We start from the raw sequence: 24868 nt of genomic DNA, 5'->3' as shown, positions 1-24868 counted from the left end.
CATTCTCTCTCCAAAGCTCCCAGGCCCTTCTTTTGCCACTGTAGGTTTCTAAATAAACTTTCTCTTATAATACACTTGTTACAGGGTGCAGCCAAGAGGGGGGACCCCAAATGGGCATTTGAAATGGGGTCCAGAACTTAAGGTCTCCAGGAGATTTTAAGATGTCTCCATCCCCCCACCCAGGGTGTGGGTTGGGGGAAGGGACAAATGGAGCAGGGCCATTGAGATCTGTTTTGCATAGCAACAGCCTTCCAGCTACCCTCTGGAGTGGTCATTTAACATATCTATAGCCTTTGGCTGGTCGCTTAGATATGTTAAATAGCTGTGATCATCTCTGAGCCAGGGGAATGGAAGTAACTTCCCCACCAAGACGTGACTGGGGGCAGATCCCCCAAGCTACAGCGCCTGCGTGGGAGCTCGGAGAAGACTGGCTCCAGGACATGGGGCCACACCTGCTCAGACTCATGATGGCAGCCCAGTAAAGCTGGAAGGATACGAGTTCTGGCATGTGAAGCCGAGTGTGGGAGGGGTCGGAAATGAGGCTGCAGAGGAAGATTGGCCGCGGGGATTTAAAACCCAGACTTGGCGGCCATTAGGAGAGAGAACCTTGTGCAGCCCTGAGAAAGAGAGCCATGCGCAGCCCTGAGAAGAGGGAGAACCATGCGGCTTTGGCAGAGTGAGGACTCTCCCTTCCCGCAGCCATTGAGAAAGAGAACCATGCGGCTTTGACGGAGTGGAGACTCCTGCATCCCAGAGAGAACCGTGCTGCTTTAGGAGAGAGAACCACGCGGCTTTGGCAGAGTGGGGACTCTCCCCTTCCCGCAGCCCTGAGAGGGAAAACCACAAGGCCTGGACAGAGTGGGGACCCCCCACAGCTTTAGAAGGGGAACCACCACCTGGTTTTAGCAGAGATCCCGCGACTCAGCCGAGGGTGCCGGGAACCCAGGGAGGTCTCCCAGTCGAGATGGAGGACTAACTAAGAACCAGAGGACTGCCTGAGCCATGGACTCCGTTTTCCTTTCCTGAAATACGGTACTCTGGACTGGGCAAAGGGGGAAGGAAGGAAGGACTGTGACTGTGTTTGTGGGTGTTTTAAGGGACTTTGGGATTTTGGATAAAGACATTAGGTCACTACTTTAAGTTTGAATAGCATTAAATAAACATTTCCTTTCCTTTTCACGAATCTCTGGCATTGAGAGATGTCTTTCCTCTGGCGGCGGACGTTAACGGACCCGGGGCCTTCTTTCAATAATAGTATATCGTCCAAGGCCCCCCTTGTCTGTTCTGTAATACACTGACTTTAACTACCTCAGTTTATTTAATCCACTGCTACTGCAATACTGCCTTCATCTCTCCCTCAGCTACTGCAGCGGCGTAACAGGTCTGACAACTTCCACCCTTTTCCATCCAGCAGCCATGTTGGGGACTGCCCTGCCTGGTCTCAGGAAGCTGTAACCCCCGGGACTTAGGCTGAGTGAAAGACCTCTGGACCAGGAGCCACTAAGGAGACAAAACTTATTTCCCTGGCATGATTGGCAGTCAATAACGGATAACAAGAAAGAGAATGAATCTAAGATAGACACGATCACATGGGAATGCCCTAAGGGAAAAGACTCAGGGCTGTGGATATGAAGGGGTGATGGACATCAACCCCTGCCCCCTGGGCTTTGTCAAAGCCTGAGTCCTTGTGAGAAATCCAAGTCTCCTGGCTGCCTTTGTCTTCTCTGTTAACTCAGGCCTGCAGGGGTGGCCCAGGCCAGAAATGACGACCCCCCCCCCCAACCGCCCCCAGTGTAATCAGGCCCAGGACATAGAATATGCAAGATCCTGTGAGATCTGTTTGCTGGATAATGTTATTAAATTAGAATTTGAAGGCACACACAGGAAACCTTTGGAACCTGTAGTCCTTTCATATGATAAAACTCCAATCTCTGTCCAGAATCACAGCAGGAGTTCTGTCTGCAACTTTGTAAGTCACTTAATTCTTTTGATCTTTTCTGCCAGACTGTGAATCCACAAACTAAGTCTGTATTCTCAATAAAAATCTGCTTGGGAATGGATACGGCAGTGCGCTCTCCACTAGAGAGAGTGGCCCTTCTGTCCCTATTCCCCCACAGGACCTGGTTGTCTCTGTGCATGTTTTTCTTATGTTTCGACGAGCATCCGCAGCCAAGATGGATACTGCTGGACAGTATCACCCACACAGCCACGAATAATTTTTTTTAAAAACGTAAGTCTGATCATGTCACTTCCCTTTTTAAAGCTGTCCAGTAACATAACCAAACCCTTATCTTGGGCTAAAAGGCTGTGCTTGACCAGGCCCTGCCACTTGTCCATCACAAACCACTGTCACAGCCGCCTTGCAGTGATCCTCAGAACACTTCCTACTGGCTTTTTTCACCGCCTAAAAAGGTTTTTAGCCAGTCCTCCCTTTTGTCCATCTCCGCAAAACCTGGCCTTCTCAAAACAGCGTCACCCGATTTAGAGTGGCGCTCCCCCCATCTTCTACCAGTTCACCTGGTGTTACAGTCTTTGGGTGCATTTCTCACTTGCTGATGATCTACTTTTTAACTTTCTCCTGAACTTGAATAAAAAGTTATAGAGCGAAGCCTCCTTTAAAGGACCGAGGGAATTACAATGCTGGTTCTCCCTACCCTGGAAAGTCTCTGCAGCGCCCGTACGGGGCTTCGTTTGGGTCAACTTCCTAGGCTACACGTTCTCGCCTCTGGAATTGCCCCTGCTAATTTCCCACTTACAGACGGGGATCCAAAGGATTCAGTATAGTCTCAGAGGAGCGGCAATCCGGTGTCCCAGCGTATCCAAACCAGGCCTCTTCCTCCCCTTCCTGGCTCTCCCGCCACATCCCTGGGCAAGTAATCTGGGACCGAGGCGCGGACCCGGAGCCGCCCCCGCGAGGCTAGGGTCACACAAAAACGTCTCCTAGCAACGTTGTAGCCCTCCACCCCAAACCCATCCCTGCCCCAGGGGAGCCAATCCATTCCCCCAGTCTCCCGCGCCAGGAGTCCGCGTCTCCATCCAGTATACTCACTCCGCGTCAGTCCTGCCTTCCCCCACCCACAGCAGCACCGCAGCCCACGGTGGGCTGGGAGGGAGGAGGTGGCGCCAGAAGCCAAGCAGAGAGGCCGCGACCGACGGAGCTCTGGCGAGTCTGGCAGTCCAGGACGGACCAAACCACTGGGCGGACCTCTGTGAGAGAACTGTCCCAGGTTTGAGGTAGTTTCGAGTCTCCCTTAAATCTCAATCTCTAGTCTAGCTCGCCCTCCTCCCAACAGTATAGCCAAACATCATCCTCTCTCCCTGGCTTCCCTTTACCCCTTTCGCTATCTTTTCCCCTCTTCCAGCCACCCAAATGGTTCAGCCCTGGTCTTCCTAACCCAAGGGCGCTAGATCTTTGCCCTAACTAGGCTACGGCTTCGTACGTCTCTGCGTAGATCGTGATGCAATCTTCCACCCGTTCGCTCCCCTCCCCTCTTCCATTCTTTCTCCTGGAGCCTTCTGCTCGCGGGGTTACCGGAAGTGATGATGCAGGAGGGATGGAGGGGCGGGGCTCCGGGGCGGCCGCGGCCGGTGGGCCGCAGATGAAGACAAGGCGGCTCCTGTGGTGGAGGAAGAGGCGGCGGCGGGGACGGCGGCGGCGGGGGTAGGGAGCCCGAAAACGCGAGCGGGGATGGTAGGTGGTTTGGACTCGCCGGGCCGCCGTCGTTTCCAGAAAAGGTTTGACTGGAGGAACCTCTGGAGCAACTGTGAGTTTGTTGGGGGGAGGGGTCGAGGAAAAGGGGGGAACGTTGAGTGCTGAAGGGGGTTGGGTACCTCGGAAAAAGGCGGGGGTAAGGGGAAGAGTGGAAGTCAGCGCCTTGTCTGGACTGGTTTCTCTGGAAGGAGAGGAGGTGAGGGGAGCCTGTGGCGTGTCAGACGCAGGGCTCAGAAAACTTAACCTACTATCCCTGCCTCCTCACCGCCAGCACCTCTCAACCTAGGGTTTGGGAGCCGGAGCTGCCCTGGAAGTGGTGCAGACTCTGGTCCTGTGCCCCGGGTAAGCGCTCGGAGGTGGGAGCCTAGGCGGGAGGTGGTGGGTGAATCTCCAAATCCCTTCGCCCTCATTTCCCTCCCCACCCCCATCCTTCTATTTAATCATTAACAGGTCTGGAATTAAGGGGCTCAGACCTGAAGGCCTTGCTCTGCACCTTTGCTATAAACGATAACCGTCTGTGCCCTAAGTAGTGGGGCTGGAGGCTTTGCCTGTATCCTGTATAGGAAGTGGGACAGGGTGACAAATGTATTTTTTTTCCATTGCCCTTCACTCCCCTCCCCAATACACCCCTTGTTTTCACGGTAATTCTCTCAGGTTAGGTGGTAATTAAGGGTTTTTTCTCCCCCTTTGCGGCACTTGGTACCTTGGTCACCTCTTTGGAATTTCGTGTTCAGCCTCCATCCAGATCTTAAATGCAAGCTTTGTAAATACTTCCGTTACAGGCTGTGTCACTTTGAGGGTACTTCTCAAAGCTCGGTAGCTCCGCTTCAAATGAGCATTTTCTCCAGTGAATACTGGAATTCCAAGGCCCTTGCAAGGATTTCTACATACTATCATAGCCCAGTCTTTTGCTCTAAATACTTTAATTGTGTGGAATTTACATTTTGTCAGCTCTTTTCAAAATGATTTGATGTTAGGCTAATTCTGGATTTCTGTGTTTCTCTCCATCCGCACTTAATGATGTACTTCAGAGAAACCCATATTACTTTTTAGTTTTTACACTTGTACAATAGCTCTTTTATGTTTTTCTCCATTTGTGTGTCTGGCACACAAGTCTTCAGTGACATTCGGCTTGTACTAATGTCCATTTTATTTTGCTGATTATTTTTGTATAGTTGGTTTTAAATTGGAAAATGTGATCTGTTAAGTTTTGTTTTATAGAAGAACACAAATCAATAACGTGAAAAAATTATTTGAAGAAAGTAAAGAACGATTGAAAAGGTCTGTTTATTGATGTTCTTTTCGTTAAAAAAAAATCTTCAAGTAGTGTGCTTGCTCCTTCATCCTGTCACAGGGATTTCACAGTGAAGCGTGATGACTCATATTTTGTTCATATTTTCTTTGGAAAACATCTGTTGAATTTGGAACTCTGTTTTCTGAAGAACTTTAAGAGATAGTGTCTAATTTTGGGATCCTTTCGTTATAAAGAGTGCATGAATTCTGGCACTATATGACTTGAGTTTAAATGATTTGATTGCTCCCAGGGACAACATGTTTAGGTGTTTCACAGAAATGCAACAAAAGAAAAGAATGATTGCTGCTCTCACCTTAATTGATTTGGAATTATTGAATAAAAGGTCTATAATTCATTCATTCATTCAATAAGCATTTTTGAATGGCTACATAGCCGATGTTTTGGGTGCTGGGGTACAAAGATGAACATAAGCATAGTGTCCACTCTCGGGCATCTTACATCGGGGTAGTGACACATAATCAATAAACAAATCAGATTTTGATGAATGCTAAAAAAACAAGAGTGATGTGATAGAAGGTGATTGGGATGCAGTCAAGAAACAACTTCCTGAGGAAGTAACTAAAAAGTAGCCAGCATGGGGAGGTGCCTTCTGGGTTCTGGGACTAGGTAGGTAGTGCAGAAACTGGCTGGAGTGACTTTGGCAAGTTTCTGAGGACTGGGAGGAGAGGGGTGGGGTGGAGAGGAGGTGGGAAGAAGGTGGAGGACAGGAAATGGGCAGCAGTAATAACCAGAGCCTTGTGAGCAAAAGGGAGAATGAAAAGAGCCTAAGTCAGAGAGGAACAGGCAGGGCAAATAAGAAGATGGAAAAGGAGATATAGAATCACTTTGATTCTCCCTACAGCCTTTTCCTAGAGTCTTACCTCTTTCTGTTTTGTAGGTACTGATGGGCTACTCAAACAAACAAAAAAGTTACCCACTGAGAGTGAGAGAGGAGGTGGTGGTGGTTACCTGAGTCCTTTCTGGCAGCTAAAGCTCTGTTCATAATTCAGTGGATGTTCAACTGAGAGCATATTTTTTTCTTACAGGATTTTTGTCTTATATACTACTATTTAAAACTGCATATCAAGAACCCTGAATGTGTTTTAGTATATGAATCATTTGCTTCTAGCTGCTTATGAATTTAGGGTTGAGGGTTGGGCACGTGGTAATAATATGCCCCTGTTGGTCTGTAAAGATGACCATCAAGATCTTAGTTGAAGTTGGTTTTTCTAGGGAGGCAGGTTTTGTGTTGCAATATTTCTGCTCATGTCTGGTCAGCCTGATGGCTAATAACACCCAGCTGAGATGTGGGTTGGTGCTAAAAGTTCACTCTGTGGATTCCATTAGATAAATGACCATTGTGGATCCAATCCCAATGTGTCTGCATCTTTGGACTGGCATGTAACTAAGGGATGTAACTGACTTTTGCCTTTTGTTGGGGTCATTCATCTCCAATAGTCAGCTACTTTTCAGTCTCAACTTGACCAGATTGTATACTTAGAAGGGCCAATTGGACTCCTCGATTTCTCTCTCTTGAGCCATGTTAAAGTGGGCTAAAACAGAATATGCTATTTTCTTCTTTTGAACCCCATGACAGTGACTAGTGTGTTCTTTGAGTGTATTAGTTCTTTGAGCCAGGGGTTAAAAGACCCCTTAATATTGCTTGGTCTACATGTATAAAAGTAAGTATTAAAAATGCTAAATAAAACCTTTTAGTGTTTGGGGAAAACAGTAAAAAATTGAGGACTTGTCACCTGTTGTAGGTTCTAGTACTTTAGTAGCATGGGTGGGTGGATTGTCAGAACTTGAATAAGTGTATACTGGGAAGTCTTGAAGGGGATGGAATAGAGAGATTGGTACTAAATTCCAACTTGAGTGCAAATGGAAAGTCTTTTACTTAGCAAGCAAGTGACTAGAGTGAACAATTAGGGTGAGGCAGCCAGTAGACTACCCTCTGTACTGCAGAGTAGCTCAAAGGAATGGAGAATTCCTTTGTGAGTGATTCTCCATATGCGAGGGGGGGCCCCCAAAAATGGTAATTTATGTATAAAAAATTGTGTATTTATTCTTAAACCAGTCACCTTCAGAGTACTCTCCATTTGATGCAATACTCCTATCTAGACATGTTTTTTTCCACTGCTCAAAACAGTTTTTGAACTCATTGATTTTGATGCCTTTTAGGGCTGCTGTTTTTTTGTTTTACCTCTTCCACATCAGCAAAATGTTTCTGTTGGAGGACATTTTTCATCCTGGGAAACAAAGTCACTCGGGTGAGATTAGGTGAATAGGGAGGGTGGGGCTTGGAGGCTCATGCTGTTTTTGGTCAAAAACTGCTGAACATTCAACATGGTATGGACAGGTGCACTCTTAAATCACCCATCATGAACTGGGCAAATGTGTTGAAAGAGTTTTCAAAAATACTCACTGAAGCTGAACACAGCCTCTCACATCACCACCAGTGGGTACACTGATACAGATGGGTTCCTTGAATACTTACCTAACCCTGCCCTTCAGAAGACGATTCCGTTTTATTTATTTTTTTTTTGCGCCTTTGTGCAGAGCTACTCTGCAGTACAGAGGGTAGTCTACTGGCTGCCTCACCCTAATTGTTCACTCTAGTCACTTGCTTGCTAAGTAAAAGACTTTCCATTTGCACTCAAGTTGGAATTTAGTACCAATCTCTCTATTCCATCCCCTTCAAGACTTCCCAGTATACACTTATTCAATAAATATATATATATAAATATATGAATAACTTGCCTTTGGCCTAGGTTATAGAATTTTGGACTTTGTGTCCTAATGTTGGGCTATACATGCTCTGGTCAATAGATTATTAAAATATGCTCTATTCATCTTTATTTCAGTGGTTTAGTATAACTCATGTATGAAAATATCCTGTTGGCTGAGATTTCATTAGCCAGTTTGGAGACTTTAATTTCCTAAAGAGCGTTGGATCGGTAGGAGGGGACTTGAACACAGGGAGAAGCCATTGATTTCTACATTTGGCACTAAATATGTCTGGGGAAAGACTCCACAAATCTAAATGAATTTAAAATCTAAGAACTGGGCTTTTTTTCTAGGTTTCCAATGAATTTGTTTCTTAAACTCTGAGGGCTTTTGGATAAACTGAAAGGTGGACAACCTAGAGCCAATTGATGCCACTTGCTATTAGAGTTATGGGTATTTTGCATTGCATTAGATGATTTAAATTAATTGGATTTTGCTACTGTTTTGGTAGGTGTGCTGAGTAATGGAATTACACACTGGCTGCCAGTTGATCTGAGGTGAAGATGGGGTAACTCAGATTGAAACAGTGGTAATTAACTGTTAACTCTTTAATTACGTCTTTGTATCTGTTTACAGATGTTGATCCAAGTGAACCAGGATGAGTTCTTCCTGAATGTTCCGAAGCTCTTTGCGCAGTAGAACATTGTGTTTAATTGAGTTAGTGTCTTTGAATTAAAGTCAAGTTTCACTAGTTCTCATGTCTGGTTTTCTAGGTAATGGAGGGTCCTATTACTTTTGGGGTTTACAAGATTACCATAGCACCTGACCATTTGATTGGCAAATAACTACAAAATAGAATTAACATAATTTAGTGACGTAACAAGAGAAAACACTGGAAGTGGCTCAAACTCAATTTCTTCAAAGTTGTGATGTTGAAAGGAGAAAATGGGAGGGGCAAAATGCCAAGTGATTTTTTAAATAGTGCAAATTTTAATACTGTACATCAAAATAAGGAAGCTCAGTAACATTCTTCCATGGTGAATTGCTTTTATTGTGGCAAAATAAGCCACCTATAGCTAGTACTCCACCCCATACCAACCTGATTGCAGGGGTTGGCAGGACATCCTGTTGATGGTTCCTCCTGAGGGCTTGACCTGCTCTGGAGTGTCCTGTGAGCTGTGCTAGATTGTTGGGTTTCTGGCTGAACTGCAGCATGGAAGCTTAGGTTGCATAGTGTTGGGAAGCCTCATTTATTTCCTGTTCTGCCCTGACCTGCTGGAGGGCTCATGAAGACTGAAAATAATTCTGTCACTAAGGCCTGTAGATCCAGACTAGATATGATGGTTGAGGATCTTGGATAGCAACACTGCACAGTGTAGGACTTCTCATTTTTGGAGATGTTCGTTTAGCATTTTTTTTGTAACCACTGCTCCAGTCTCAGCTTGTAGTCTAGAAGACTGTCAGAAACATTTGCCCCCTTATCTGATTAGCAGATTGTTTCCATCCTAACAAGACAGCAGACTTTAGTTATAGCTTTTAGCTCTTGTCAGTTGGTGAAGGGTTTAGACTCCTCAGTTTTTGCCTAAAGTGGGTTGGCGTATGACCTATAATTTTGATTCTGAATAAGACTGAAGTTACATCATTAAGTATGTCGAATACAGTTAATTCTGCTTTCTCCAGTTTAGCAAGAAGCAGGAAAAGACCCTGAAAAAACCTTAGAATATATCTAGTGTCATATTTTTTCAAACTGGGCTTCAGGGACCCCTTTCAGGGGTCATTGCTAGGGAATGCAGGGATGAGTGGTCTTCCTTCCATTTCACTCCACTATGCTTCACTCTGAAAGTTATCTTAATATTGTTATATTGGATTTCACCATGAGATTTCAGTTGAATAGAGTATTTTGAGACTGAAAACAAGTTGAAAAATATTGATTTAGTAGGGAAATAGAAATCTAGAAAGGTTAGTAAACTTACTTTAAAGTTACAGAGCAAGATACTGCCAGCTACAGGACTAGACTCAGGCCTTCTCTGCATTAATTTTGTTTTCTCATTTATACTACCTCATATACATCATTGTTGGAACCTTAAGAGTTTGTTTGAGTTTAATTGACTCCAAATGTTATGTGACAACTACTGTTCTTTTTCAAAAAAGATTCCCTAGAACTGTCTTTGAAACATATGCAAAGTGAAGTTATTAATGGGTAGTGGTAGTAATAAGTAGCTGCCCTTTTTTCCTCAGACCATTTCTGAAAGTGACAGTAGGTCTTTCAAAAAGATGGTGAGTCTTTATCACTCACATTTTTAAGCTAGTGGGCCTGCTGTGGAGAAGACCTTTGCAAAATACCGAGTTGAATACTGCCTCTTCCCAGTGACCTCTGTAATCTGAACAGGGAAACCCAGGTGTACCCACTGACAGCTTTCAAACAGCTCTGTGGAAATAACTATAGTGGCCACCTCCTTTTTCAAATGTGAAGCAAATTTATTTTCAGTTGAATACTTGCTTTGTTGCTACTTGATGACTACTAGTGGCTGTTCTTTAGACAGGAAGGAAAGGTTGAGAGGACCACTGCCATGAGGATCCTTGGTAGCAGGATCATGCACATGCTGCAAGTCCCTGGTCCTTAGAGAAGGCATTTTTCCCAGTTGTGACATTTTCTTCCAAGTGAGTAGAAGTCAAGTGTGAGGAATGATATAGTGAACATTCTTGTATCCATTTTCAAGAATATTTCCATGGCCCTGGCCAGGTGGCTCAATTTGTTGGAGCATGATCTCAAACACCAAAAGATTTCTGGTTCGATTCTGGGTCAGAGCACATATCTAGATTGCGGGTTTGACTTCCTGTTGAGGCATGTACCGGAGGCAACTGATCAGTGTTTCTCTCACACATCAATATTTTTCTCTCTCCCTTCTCTCCCCTCCCCTCTCCTCCCCTCCCCTCCCCTCCCTTCCTTCCTCTCTCCCCTCCCTTAAAAATATCAATGAACATATCCTTTGGTGAGGATTTAAAAAAAAAAGTATTTCCATGGTTCTTTTCTTCTAGTCAGCTTTACTTTGAAATAACTAGTCACTTCTCCAGTCATTTATTCAAGACAGTTGGTTTATAGCTGATGTCTATGACAAGGAGAATCTTGCTTGGAAGAGAAAGAGAAAAGTCCGAAGACTTGTCTAGAGGCAGTTTGATGGCAGGGTTCTGTTGTGGGGGAGGAGGAGGAGGTGGTGGTGGTAATGGTGGTATTGTGGACTGGCTGTATAGGGTGAAGAGAAATGCCCTTCCTGGTCCTGCTGGAAATGTATTGAAAATGCTCACAATGGCACTTAGCTGTGGGAAGAGTGGGTGGGGAAGGATTAGGCCTAGAAGATGGCCCAACTCCAGGGACCACTATTCACAAGGAGAGGGCTGGGGGCCTGTAAAGTTGAGTAATCCATAGCCCTGACCACAATCGCTCTCTTCCATGACTAGAATTTGTATTCCTAATGGGGAGGGATGTATGAAGGAACTCAGAGGCTGGTTTGACTGGATTGATCTTCAAGATTGACTTGTTAGTCATGGTTGACAGTTCATGGGGTACTAGCCTAATTTTTTTTGAGATCTCTGGCTCCTTTGACTTTATTTTTGACAGAAGTTGGTAAACAAGAGGGACTGTCATGTCCCTAGGTCCACTCAAGTTTGGTTTCAAGTATATGTTGAAGCAAATACAAGGCAGTGTCTGTTGTCATTTAACAATGTCTGCTATCCACAGGGACCAGTTACATATAACTATTGAGGTAATTATCCCATGGGATCTATAACAAATGTGAAATAAATCATAATTAAGATGATTAATACATCAGTTTTAACTTCACACTTATACAACATTCTGTACCAGGTAAAATTAGTATTTTGGTCTTCTTTTAAAAGCGATGTTGTTTTACCAGTTACTTGTGGGTCTCTCCATAGGGCCAGAATTTCCTGCTAGTGCTGAAAACATCAAGCAGGACTCTGAATTGGTGATAACAGCGGATTTAATGATTAGATCAAGCAGGGAAGTGACTTTCAAGGTATCTGTTAAGTTGGTTTTAATGTGGACTTTTTTTTTTTTTGAGGTTGTTAATTATATCATTCCAACAATTATCTGACTCCAACTAAGTGTCCAGCAACAATTCAATTCAATTCATTTCTGACGCAGACTGCCTGGAGTTAGTGTTGACCCCACAAGTTAATGACTCAGTCTCACAAGATTGCCCCATTTCAGATACTAGCCACAAGTATGAGATAGCCCCAAGTTACCTGCACTTCTGCCTGGCAGACTATGAATTTGGGAGTTCCTACAATACCTCTTACCCAGGATGATTTGCTAGAACATGTGACACTCAGAATGCAGGAAAGCATGATATTTAGGATTACAGTTTCATTATCAAGGATATAACTTAGGGACAGCCAAATGGAAGTGATGCATAGGGCAAAGTAGGAACTGGGGACATAGAGCTTCCATTTCTCTTCTGGGCATACCAGCCTCTCAGCATCTGAATGTGTTCACCAACCCTGAAGTTTCCCTAGTCTTGTTCAATTCCAACTGTGGTTCCTGTATGTAGGCACAATTAGATTAAAATACTGGTAATTGGTTATTGAACTTCAGCCACCTTTCCCTTCCCTGTGGTCTGGAGGTGGCACTGAAAGTTTCTACTTTCTAATCCCGTGCCTGCTCTTTCTGATATGGCCAGACCCTCTCTTGGATTACACCCTGAGTCACATATTTAGCATGAATTCCATTGTGGGCCTTATGAATAACAAAGGACATTCTTATCTGTAAGGAAGTTCCAAGGGTTTTAGGGGCTTTAGTTGGAACTGGGGACAAAGACCAAATATATTTTTTATTATACCACTTTAGTACTCCAGAATGGTATATATTCTTGAACTTCAAATTACACTAGCTCTAGACCTCCATAATGCAAGAAGTGAATTCACTGTAAGATACCGGGTATAGCCCTGGCTGTGGCTCCGTGGATTGAGTGCAGGCCTGTGAACTGAAAGATTGCAGGTTCGATTCCCAGTCAGGGCACATGCCTAGGTTGCAGGACAGGTTCCCATTTGGGGGCGTGCAACAGGCAACCTATCCATGTATCTCTTGCACTTCAATATTTCCCTTTCTTTGTCCCTCACTTCCCCTTTCTTTAAAAAATAAATAAATAAAAGCTTTTTTAAAAAGGTATCAGGTATACAGAATTCATGTTTTCTTTCAGTGACTATAAAAAGGGTCAGGTGTACATAGTGCATTGGTTAAGAGCATCAGGCTACAGTCTGTTTGGGTTTGTCTGAACTCTATCACAAACTTGTCACTTGACTTTGGATGAGCCACCTAACGTCTCTAAGCCTCATTTCCTTTAAGTGTAAAATGAAGGTAATCACAGTAAAGTGTTTTGTGGATTCAGTTAGTTAGTGCACTTGAAGGATATGGCATAGTGCCTGGCATATAATTAAAAATTAGTAACATTAGTTCTTATTATCTACATGCATGCATAGCTAAGCTCACCTGGATTGACAGCTCCCCAAAACTATCATTTTAGGACATTGTATGAAACATTGCTAGGCACACAGTAGACACAAGTGAAAATAAAACCTGCTCTGGGTATCTGGAAAATTCAGGAATGACTCTGTAATGGAAACTTTCACCCTGTTTTCAAAACCAGCCTAAAACCCAGAGATGGAAAATCTTTCTCCAGGAATCCTGTAGAACATGCAAGGTATAGCAGTGGGGGCAGGGAGGGAGATGAGATGCGGGCTCAGGGTCTAGGAGTCTGCTGAATCAAAAAATGGGAAACTGATTCAGAAGATTTTTTTGTCTTTGGCAGTATGCTTTGAGGTTCAATGAGTTGGGCAAAACCACATGAGACTTTGGGAAGGAAATATATTTCCGCAGGTCAAGACAGTCTTTGAGAATGGGCTGTCAGATACCATGTTGTGTGATTTAAAGCATTTGGGTGTGGAAAGCAGTATGGAGTTACCTCAGAATATTAAAATTGGAACTGCCTTATGACCTAGCAGTTCCATTTCTGGAAGTACTTGTATATCTGAAGAAACTCAAAACACTTAATTCACGAGAATGTATTTGTACCCCTGTGTTCACTGCAGCATTACTTAAAATAGCCAAGATTTGGAAGCAGCCCAGGTGTCCAGAAGTAGATGAGTGGATAAAAAAGCTATGATACATTTACACAGTGAAATACTATTCAGCCATAAACAAGAAGGAAATCTTACCCTTTGCAACAGTATGAGTGGACCTGGAGGATGTTATGTTAAGTGAAATAAGCCAGTCAGAGAAAGATAAGTACCATATGATTTCACTCATGTGGAATCTAATGAAGAAAAGAAGGTAATGAACAAAGTAGAAGCAGACTCATAGATACAGAGAATAGACTGACAACTGTCAGAGGTGGTAGAGGAGCTGGGTGAAAAGGTGAAAAGATTAAGCAAAAAAAAAAAGAAAGAAAACCCTTTTAGACAACAGCATGGTGATGGGGGGGAGGTAAAAGAGGTTAAAGCAGGGGATAACTGGTGATACAGATGACATATTGTAGAATTGTACCCCTGAAACTGATACAATGTTATTAACCAGTGTCAACCCAATAAATTCAATTTAAAATAAGCATTTGGGACTAAATCACTTTCTCATTGTGGCTTTTGACTACATTTTTTGTGTATGTGCTGTTTGACAGAACACTTAAGAGTGTTTTTTTGTACTGTTTATTGTAAGATGATTTTTGGGTGGTATTTTGATGAACACTTTCATGTTCTGTATTTTTATGTGTGTCAATGAAAACATAATTAGCATATCAGATCTGTGACCTCCAAGGATAGTGATTTTTAGGATGATATTACAATGGATATTATTTTTTAAGCTTTTAAGAAAAGTATTAGGTGAATAATCATTGGGATGTTAAACAGATGTGTAAGATCATAAAGGTTGTATTGGAGTGGTTGACATTTCTAATAATTCTGGTTCAATAATTCTGGTGCAGTGCCCCACCTTCATGAAGTCTTTGTGGGATGGACAGTGTGGAGAGACCAGTTGGATTTACTAAATGCATTTGAAGACTAGCTTAACTTAAGCAAATTGACAAATTTCTGTTTGTGCATTTATGGTGAAAATACCTGTAACTAGATTATGTAGATTTTAAAATATGTTAGATGTTAGTAGTCTAGCTTTTTTAATAATGAAAAATGAATACTACTGCTTTCACTTTCACCATTAGCAGTTTCCCCAAAGCCTGGAGTGATCCTTAGTTCCTTCCATTCTTTGGTGTTGGAACACCCCATGCTAGGAGTTTATGTTCTGGCTTTTAGGTGGGACAAAAAGCCACCCCTGTCTTGAGTGCATGCCAGTGCATATATTCTAGGTTCTGGAAGGCTGTGACTCTGTCCCATCTTAATGACCTGTACATTACTTCTTGCTGGAAACTGCTTTAAAGTTACAATGTGAGCCCTGGCTGGTGTAGCTCAATGGATTGAGCACTGGCCTGCACACCAAAGGGTCGCCAGCTCAATTCCCAGTCAGGGCATGTGCCTGGGTTGCAGGCCACGTCCCCAGTTGGGGGTGTGTGAGAGGCAACCACACATTGAGGTTTCCTTCTTCCTTTCCCCTTTCTCTAAAAGTAAATAAATAAAATCTTAAAAAAAAAAGTAAAGGTACAAGGTGATATGAGCCCTAAAGTGAAGTCATTCTTTATTTAAAATTTCATTTCATTGTCTGCTATATCACTGATAACAGGGGGGTCTTGAGAGGTAAAACGAACAGTCAGAAATAAAACAAATGTGGGAGGTGCTTTTTAAGTAAAACCCCAGAATGAAGTTGAAGTCTCAGTTGTGTAGTAGTAGTTATCAGAGCTGCTTCCAGATTTGGTTTCTTGACATTATTTTATTTTAAGCCTTAATTACATGTGTTTCCTTGACATTTTCTGTGTATCCCGACACTGTAATACTTTATTATCTACATTTGATTGTTGGCCTGTGTTCTACAAGTGATTTTGTTCTATAGTTACCTCAGCATTAAGGGCCATACACCTGGTATAGTATTTCAAATTTAGTTTAAAAAATTGCTCTAAAGATGGTTCCAAGTCTGTTATCTTTCTGTACCATGTGTTATCTAGTCAAAATAGGTTAAGACACTAAAATGGTGACAGTAATATAGCCCAAGATTTTTTTCTCCATTAATTTAGTACAAAATTTCTACATGATTTTATAATCAGAAACTCTCAGAGTTTTCCCAGCTGAGGTAGAATCTAATGTTACAAGCCGAGAGCCCTCATACTTTCTAAATTTTGGCTTTGTCATTCATACTGTCTTGTCTCCTGAGAAAAGTGGTGAGCTGTAATATTCGATGCATCGGGAAAGGGGAAAAGTCTTTACTCAAGGCTATATTTTGCAGGATTATAAATCTCTTCTCACTAAAATCCATTTCATGATGTCCATCCTTTGCACAGATTCACAAGACCTCCTTACACAAGGTAGATGTCAGGTTTCTAAAATAGTTGTTAGTCATTATTTATTGATAGTTGCTGGTAAGTGAGAGATTCTGAGGAGTGATGGGCGGGAGTTGTGACATTTGCCCTTGGTCTGTAGATTAGGATTTGCAAAGCCAGAGTGAGGTGGTTCATTTCCTTCTCTTCTTGGGAAATTGCCATGGGATCAATGAGTCTTGGTTAAGATCTCCTATGGGCAGTTGAGTAATTGGACTTTTGAGGATGAGAGTCAAAAGAAACAATATTCTTTCCCTATCATACAAATAATTATCTCCGTGGCAGTATAATGTCCATGTATAAGCATTCAAGGCCACACATTTGAAAAGATTAAATATAACTTAGATCAAAATAAGACATGTACACACGTAGTGGTGGAGTCAGATCTTCTCTAGCCATTCTTACATGTTTCCAGCACTACTCACTCTGGTCTTCTCAGGACAGACTAACTTTGTAATTTATCTGCAGTCTTTTCATTTCTATAATAAAGCCCTTTTAGGTTATTGGAAACTGGAAATTTCATGGTTATCCAAGTAAAAAAATAAAAATGTGTAACTGAAGACTTTCCTTAAACCTGTTCAGGCAAAGAACTGGAATTGCTTAATTTATCTGAGTATTTGCATTTCTAAGTTTCCAACTCACAACAATTGACTTGGCCTGGCAGAAAGAGATAATAAAAATTTATGTAACAGGTAAAAAATCTGTCTAGTTGCTTTTTCCAAATTTGGAAGGGAACAGTTTTTCCTTCCCTCTGAGCAGTTTAGCCTAAGTTCCCCCTCTTTCTGGTTTCTAGCTTTACTATTTGCATAGTAAATAAAAATAAATTGATTCATTCAGTACCAAGCTCTGAGGTTCTCCAGTATTTAGTACTTCTGACCACCCGCTTAAGCAAAAGAGTTTTTGGTTACAATAGCAGCTTAATAGAACACAGCTTTTAAAAACACACTTCTAACAGTTCTCAAGTTTTTGCTATACATACAAGTTTTCTCTAAGAACCAGACTATGGTAGTTCTCAAGTTAGATGTATGTGAGCAATGAACCAGCTTTCCTAGACAGAATATGGATCATAGGGGACTTCTGAAACTCAAAAGCAGTCTTGTAAGCTAGAAAAGTTTGGCATCCAAATTTGAGTTCCTCACTATTGAATTCAAAGTGAAGTATATATAGTCTGAATTTTTCTTAAGGACTGATCCTAGAATTGGTTACATGATGTTTCAGGAAAAAGAAATACTTTCATGTTTTGCCAGTTATACCAATAAATTTGAGTGCCTATTGTGAATCTGGTTTTTAAGGACATTTATGGTGTGGTAGGAAAACACAGCTAACAGTTATAGACATCAGAACAATTAGAAAATGTAAAGTCAGTACTAAAAAGTGTAAGTGCTGTCATGGAAGGTGTGGAGGGACAGAGAGTCTCTAGGACAGGAGAGGAGTCCTGTGGGAGGTAAAGTCTGAACTGGGCTTGAAAGACCAACACTAGAGAGTAAGGCGATCTTCCAGGCAGAAGTGAGATAACAGCATGCGTAAAACTAGAGTGGCTCAAGGGGCCGTAGCATCTTGGGAATGGCAGATGTTTTGGGATGCCTGTGGAATAAGGGGGAGAATGATAGGAATCAAGGCCAAATTCAGAAGGGCCTTGTGTGCTTTGTTGAGTTTTGAGTTTTATTGTATAGATAAAGGGGTACTATTAAATAATGGCATACTCCCTTGGAGCATGTGTGTGGGTATATGTATTTTAGATCAGTCCAGTGGCAGAGAGATTGGAGAAAAGAGTAGATTAAACTATTTGTGAGGGTATTGCAGTAAAGACAGCAGGGGCCTGAGCTGTAGAATTACTGAGGAGTTAGAATTTACAAAGTTTGTCTGAGTCTGATAAAAGTTTATTGCTTGCAGCTTCCACATGGGTCAGTAGGCTGAAGGGTGCTTGCTTTATATAATCACCTAGAGAGCCAGGCTGATGGATCTTCAACTGTCAGGGACTCTCTTGGTCCCCATAACAGGGGACAAGATGGCTGGGATGTCACATGCCAGCTCTATGCTTGGGTTTGGAAATTCTAGGTATTACATCTGCCTATTGGTCCAAAATAGGCATATTTCCCCACCTAACTAAAAAGAAGCTGGGGAACTGGGGGGAGCAGATGGAATGTTTGGTGAGTTCTGTTTGTGCCACAATGTAGGAACTTGAGTAACATGCTTTATTTCTGAGTTTATTTCTCATCTGTAAAAGGGGAATATCAGTAGTACCAGCCTCATAGAGTAGCTGTGGAGATTAACTGCTATAACAGCTATAAAATGCCTAGTGGTGTATCTGGCACAATGAAGCCATTGGAGGAAGTCTTTAAGTTTAATCGTGAGATTTTCTTACTGTGGGTCATATCTAATTAGTAGGTTATAATCAATAATTTAACACCAATCCCCCCATACCCCCAAAATGAAAAGCGTAGAGTGCATCATAGAACTGAGAGTGGGTGCTGCTGTAAGAAACTTTCAAGTTGCACATGTACTGATTTATTTGGTCAGTATGTAAAGTGTTGTTCTCACTGAAGGTTGCAGATAGAGTTTGAAAGACATTGGTCTAGTTCAGTCGCTCATTTTGCAGTGACTGAAAGACTTACGCATACCAAACAAAGAACCCCATTCTATTGTATACTTTTTTTTTTGAAAGAGTCAGTTTAAACTTCCAGATTTTTAAAAAGGATTAATCTTAATTTTGAGAAAGTAAAACATGGGTTTGAATTTTAGCTTTTCCACTTGGTAGTTCTGTGCCCTTAGGCAAGTTCCTTATGCTTTCTGTGCTTCAGTTTTCTCATCTATAAAATCATGATGATAATACCTAACTCATAGGGGTATTATTGTTGGGTTGTTGGATTAGTTGATAGATGTAAAATGTTTTGAAAACAGGCTGGCACATAGTAAACTTTATGTAAGTATTTGTAGACAAGATCATGTGAAAGAGGCTAGTACTGTGCATGTATGTAGATTTGCACAGTGCACTAGGCACACAATAGGTATTTATTTTTCATTTGAATCTTTAGAAAGTATTGTTTGATGTTACTTAGCTCTTTTCATGTTACCATACACACACACTCTGCCTTCTTAGGACTGGCAATCTAAGATACCGTCACTGAAACAGTGACATCCTTTCTGTTCTATGTACTTGTCATTTTTGAGTGTTTGAGAGTCACGAATGTTTATGTTCTATAGGAGTAAATAATGCACAGTGCATTTAAACCTTGAATGTGTAATAGAAACAAATAATAAAAAGTCATAATGGATGATTTTAAAAATTTAGTCAGAAAAACTTATTAGTGAAATATTTTTCTTTCCTGTCTTTATAAAAAGTTTTTGACTGGGAAGAAGCAAGTATCAAAGTTGTTTTAACATTATGAGGTTGACTTCTTTTGCAATGAGTAGTTGATGTCAGCAGACTGGTGTGCAGTGAGAACACTGTCTTTTGCCGGATCAGTGGGGGATGCTAACTTTACCTTCCACTCTGATACAGAGTGGTACTCTGGGTGAGTAGGAGCTAATCCTGGCTGCCTGGCAGAAGTGGATTTGTTATGTAATTTATGGTACCCAGAAGCCCTTTGCGGGGGGGGTCTTTATTATCTTACCATGACACTATCCATTTAGGCCTGAAGATTAATTATTGTTCCCATCTAGGTCCACCAGAGTGATTCTCATAACTGAAAGGGTAGCAACTTACTGTTAAATGCCTGTGCTTGGCTTTTGTTTTGACAAAAGGTATGTTAATCAGGAATGGGTGTTAGAAATTCAGAGATATTTCACTTAGTGATTTATTAATAGCTTAGAAGGCTTTTTTTTCCTTGTTAAGCTGATTTAACTTCTGAAAAATGAGTCATGTTTAGAGTTTCAAACATTTTCTCTTTTACTAGTCTCAAAAAACGTATATTAATGTTTCTATCTTGTCAGTTGCTATAGCCGTTCATTTGTGTCACTCCTACCACTCCTGAAAGCAAATGTCAATTTGGTTTTCCATTACCTGACACCAGTGGACTTCTTAATTCTCTTACTGTGGCCATCCAGTGTCAAACAAGCCTGCACTATTTTTTTGACTTACTGAGAAATGTGGTAGTGTGATTCCTGTCCCCAGCTACCAGTGCTTAAACTTGTAATTTTTCAATGTTTTGTGTTAAAACAAACTTCTAATTCTGGCTATTTTTCTTTTTGATTTTAGACCTCAAATTGGAAGCTCTATTTGTGTAAAACATTCTCCTAGAAAAGTCACTAGTGTTGCTATCCCAAATATTATTACTAGTCCTGGGGGTGGAGGGAACAGTAGCTGGGTGTTTCATGGGGAGAGCAGAATGTGTGGACCTGCCACCCAGTGGAGTTGGAGTCTGCCTTTTGCTTTTTGGCAGCTGCAGCTGGCTTTGATGTCCCTGATTAGAACTTTAGTTCTTGGCCTTTTTTCTTGCTGTCCTCTGAGACATAGCCCATTGTTTCCAGTGGTTCTGATGAGATGGAAGACCTTGATGGTCCACATCTCTCATCTTTGACAATGGTGCCTGCTTCCACCCTTAGTTAAAAGCCTCTGTGTTATCAAGTAAATTCAGTAAACATGAGTGGAATAAGATACAATATCTCAGAGTATAAAACTGGCTGTGAGTCCTTTGAGGTCAGTGTGCAGTATTCAGAAAAGCTGCTGGCTTTTGCTCTGGTATCTGCAGACACTTTGAGTGGGCTGCCTTTGTTAACTGAGGTAGAGAAGATGCAGTTCAGACCAGCACTGGAGAGTTTCTTATAGAGGCTCACCCACTGGCAAACCTGGGAGCATCCTGGGATGCTACTTAGCCATGGCTTCACTACACCCTCTGGACTTCTCCTTGCTAACAGAGGCAGGACTGATCCCATTATTAATGTGAATTTTCTCCAAGGGACTGAGGTGCAGGTCAAAGGAGGCATGACAGGATGACATCTTCCTTTTTTAACTTCACATTTTGGCTTTTGCTCTGTTCGAGGTGAAAGTCCACTTGAATGAGGAGAGAAGGGACACATAGTACTGGCCAAGAAGCTATGCTGGTATCACATCTGGGAAGTGATGAGGTGGGGAGTGCTGGGAGGACAGGGTCCAGGAGAAACTGAACCTTAGGAATCTGTTCTTGAGAGAGGCAATGAAGAACCCTTAGGCCTCCATTCCCTTCGCTGTTGAGTATTTGGTAACATCATCATATAATCAGAATCGGTGTGTTGTTAAGAAAATCCGAAGGAAGAGAAAATGCAGTACAGATTTAAAAAAAAATCCAGGTAAATGGACTTACACAGTTTAAACCTATGTTGTTTAGGGGTCACCTGTACTAAATAACTGTGCTAAGAACAGTGCTCGGTATGTTGGACTCACTTATTTAGTCATCATTTAAGGCATTTGAAGTACATGGACTAGTGCCTTCAACAGAAGTACCCAGTATATATCAGTGATTATTATCCATTTAACAGCTATTTATCAAACATTGCTTATGTAGCATAGCTGAGGTACACAGGATCAAGAACTGGACAGGTAAAATTCCTGTTCCTGAGGCGCTTACTTTCTAGTAGGGGACCAGACAATAAATAAGTCAACAAATAAGAATTTCAGAGAGTGAGAGTGGCCTGTGCTGTGAAGAAATAACGTACTGCGCTGGATAAGAGTGAGACAATTCTTTAGATTGGACAGGGACTGCATCTCAGCGTTTGAGCTGAGACCCATCTGATACCAAGGACCCTTTGATTTCCCTAACCTCCAGGTGAGAAAATGGAGGCACAGGGTGATTAGGTATGTGCTGGAGCACAGCAGAGCTTGGCTGGACAAGCCCAGTCATTCTGCACCCAGAGCATGGCCTGCTCTTACAGAAGGCACACGCTGCAGGGCCAGCTGGTGTTGAATGGAGGGAAGGTGGGGCTGCAGTACAGATGCCTTTGAGAAGATGCACATCATTTCATGGTCCCCAGTCACAGGACATAGAGTCTGAATGTGTGTTGGGGTCCAAATCTGTGTTCACATTTTCCATGGTATAGATGACCAAAATAAAATAGCTGATAGTACTGCTGGCTGGTTTTAGGATTTTCTTTCTTTTCGTCCTTCAAGCGGATCAGAGTTTATGAAGTAGGGGGTGGAGAAGGTATGGCAGAAATAGAAGTATGGAACATCCAATCGGAACAGAACCTAAGATTTTGGCGGGGGGTGATGAGGTACTCAGCTCTGGCTGGCATAGCTCAGTGGATTGAGCGCGGCCTGCGAACCAAAGTGTCGCAGGTTCAATTCCCAGTCAGGGTACATGCCTGGGTTGCAGGCCCTGACCCCCAACAACCGCACATTGATGTTTCTCTCTCTCTATCTCCCTCCCTTCCCTCTCTAAAAATAAAATAAATAAAATCTTTTAAAAATTATTTTAAAAACATCAGGTACTCAATTGGCCAATTCCTCCCCCATTGACACAGGGGCTTGTCAGGGGAGAAGAGGGAATAAATCTGGTGGTTGGACTGGTGGTTCCTCCTGGACCTGGGAATAAACTCTGTGGAGATTTCAAGGCCAGGCTGCAGACTTAGGGTCTAGATTTAAGAGCAAATGCAGCCAAACCCAGCAAGATGGCTGAGACCATGAAGCCCTGGGTGGCTATCCAGCTGGGCATCATGAACTGGAAGTGCTGGCTCTAACTCTGGTGGAAGCGTAAAGGTGAGGGCAGCCACCATGCCTAGGCAGCCTATGGGTATGATTGGGTTCTCGTGAGTCTTGAGAAGAAACTTTTCCTTGAAGCTTTCCTGATTGCTGTGAACACTGGAACTAAAGCCCTCAATGCTCAGGGGCTGCAGTGGTTCAAAGGGTGCTTTTAGAGGGAGTAACCAACCATGTCTGGGTCAACAAGCAGCCTGAAAAAAATGGGTATTGTAAACTCTGCCTCTTGCTGAAGTCATGAAATCAGCCTTTTTCAAAAGGCTGATTTTAGGATTTTCTCATGGTGTTTTGTTTCGTTTTGTTTTGTTTTGTTTTAAATAGGGCCTCGCTGTTAGCACAGAGGGGTTTTTTTTCCCATTATAATAATTTTACATCTTTTTATTGTAGTTTTTCCATTACCATTTACCTCCTACACCCTCTTCCAGCACAGAGTTACAGTAGACAGCATTGCAATGGCCATTAAGTGATGGCAGCTTTGGCATGAAGTGGGCAGGGACTGGACTGGGATCATCAGATGTCTTACTTTGCCAAGCATGTAACACCATGGTACCAGCTGTCAGGTCTAGATCTCTATTTCAATTTAATTATTTGCTTATCTTTACAAATGTTAATGTACCCCTTGACCATAGGAGCACACATTTGAGAAGTCAGTAACTATTCTATTGGGGCCTCAAGTTTCAGCCTACAGGGAACTTTATTTTCAATAGAGATACATAGACAAGAGCATTTCCTATCACTGACCTCAAAACCTAAATACTTTCTAAACAGCATTTTTAGTACTTGAAACCAAAGAGAAATTGTTTCAGTAATAGTAATTGAAACCAAGAGGGTAGCAAAGTTCTGGTCAGATCTGGTTTTTCAGTTTCATAGGATGTGGCTATGATCAAATTTATCTGTTAACATCTGAAGATTGGTCATACTGTTATTGCACAAAGAAATTTCCAGGAGCTCTTGCTTTATGGCCTTTCATGTGACATCTGAGTGCTGGGAGAAAGTTTCTTCTTGGAATGTAAAGAAAGGTATGCACAACAGACTAAAGCATCTGTATATTTGCTTGAAGGAACCTAAGGCTACGAAGATTGAAATTGGGAAGGTTATTTTAGCTTATTTGTCATAGCATCTTATAAATAGCATCCTAATGGCCCAGCTGTAATGGAATTTTACAGTTTGCACAAGTTTGTTACTGGTCCTAATGTTCAGATAAGGGTTCCCTTGATATATTGGGTTGAAATTGTGGCCCTGTAAGTTGGCCCCAGTTTGTGAATCAGAAGGTCCAGGTATCAGATCTTCTCTTTTCTTTGTTTTGTGAATAGAAGAAATGTGAGTAACAGAGCCTGTCTTGGTAGGAATTCCTTTTATTACAGAAAACCTAACATTTGGCTTATGCAGAAGGGGAGTTTATTGGCTGATATAACTGAAATTTAGGCTTCAATCTGACTTTAGTTTAGGTACAGTTGGATTCAGGGTGCAAATAATGCCTTCAAAACTCATTTTCTCCTTGTCACTTGTGGTTATTCTTGGCTTCCATGGTAAGAAGCAACCATTTAACCTTTTGATAGGCATTATTATTTTCCCTGGTGGCTGTTTCTGATCAGATTAGTGTAGCAGCTCCAGCCTCCTGTGTTTGCAGTACTTAATTCACTCTGGCTGGCTAAGGTCACCTGCTTATCCCTGACCCAGTCTTTGAAGCCAGGGGCATGTGATCTTTGGTGGGCCTGAGTCACATGGTCCATAATGAGTGCCACCCTACCACTTGGCCAAGAGCGAGCAAGAGGGGTCTTCTGATGAAGATCTTGGATGCTGGGGAAGACTCTACTGCATGCAGTAGTAGTAGCCATGGCTTCATTTTGAATTAGAAAGCCCATATAATAAGTCTGTGGGCCATATGATAAGGTAGGCCAGCATATTAATCATTTCCAGGGGTTCAACAGTTCTATTTTTTTTTTTCTTCTTAAATCCTCACCTGAGGA

General features: G+C 42.2%; 2 protein-coding genes across 8 annotated transcripts in view; one reads left to right on the top strand and one right to left on the bottom strand.

Moving 5' to 3' along the window:
- Positions 1-3480, bottom strand: part of LYRM1 (LYR motif containing 1) — a 31327-nt gene extending 27847 nt beyond the window's left edge. For 3 of the 6 annotated variants that reach the window (XR_006786920.1, XR_006786921.1, XM_045848942.1), the window contains exons 1-2: positions 3050-3480; positions 2757-2917 (exon numbers count right to left, since the gene is read on the bottom strand). Coding sequence is in view for 1 of the 6 variants with exons in the window: in XM_045848942.1 (XP_045704898.1) it covers positions 2757-2863 (107 nt within the window). In the remaining 5 variants the exon portion in view is untranslated. The remainder of the gene's footprint in view (positions 1-2756; positions 2918-3049) is intronic. The other 3 variants (XM_045848945.1, XM_045848944.1, XM_045848943.1) reach the window with 2 other exon arrangements.
- An 82-nt stretch (positions 3481-3562) lies between these two features.
- DCUN1D3 (defective in cullin neddylation 1 domain containing 3) overlaps positions 3563-24868 on the top strand; it is a 39373-nt gene continuing 18067 nt past the window's right edge. The window contains exon 1 of one of the 2 annotated variants that reach the window (XM_045848940.1): positions 3563-3764. The gene's annotated coding sequence lies outside the window, so the exon portion shown is untranslated. Of the gene's footprint in view, positions 3765-3958; positions 4055-24868 lie in introns of those variants that run through there. The other variant, XM_045848941.1, reaches the window with a different exon arrangement.

The sequence above is a fragment of the Phyllostomus hastatus genome, unplaced genomic scaffold (genome assembly GCF_019186645.2).
Source record: "Phyllostomus hastatus isolate PE091 unplaced genomic scaffold, TTU_PhHast_1.1 phas_contig_64, whole genome shotgun sequence".
Lineage (NCBI taxonomy): Eukaryota > Metazoa > Chordata > Mammalia > Chiroptera > Phyllostomidae > Phyllostomus > Phyllostomus hastatus.
The sequence above is the reverse complement of the archived record's forward strand: the minus strand, read 5'-3'. Positions and strand labels throughout refer to the sequence as shown.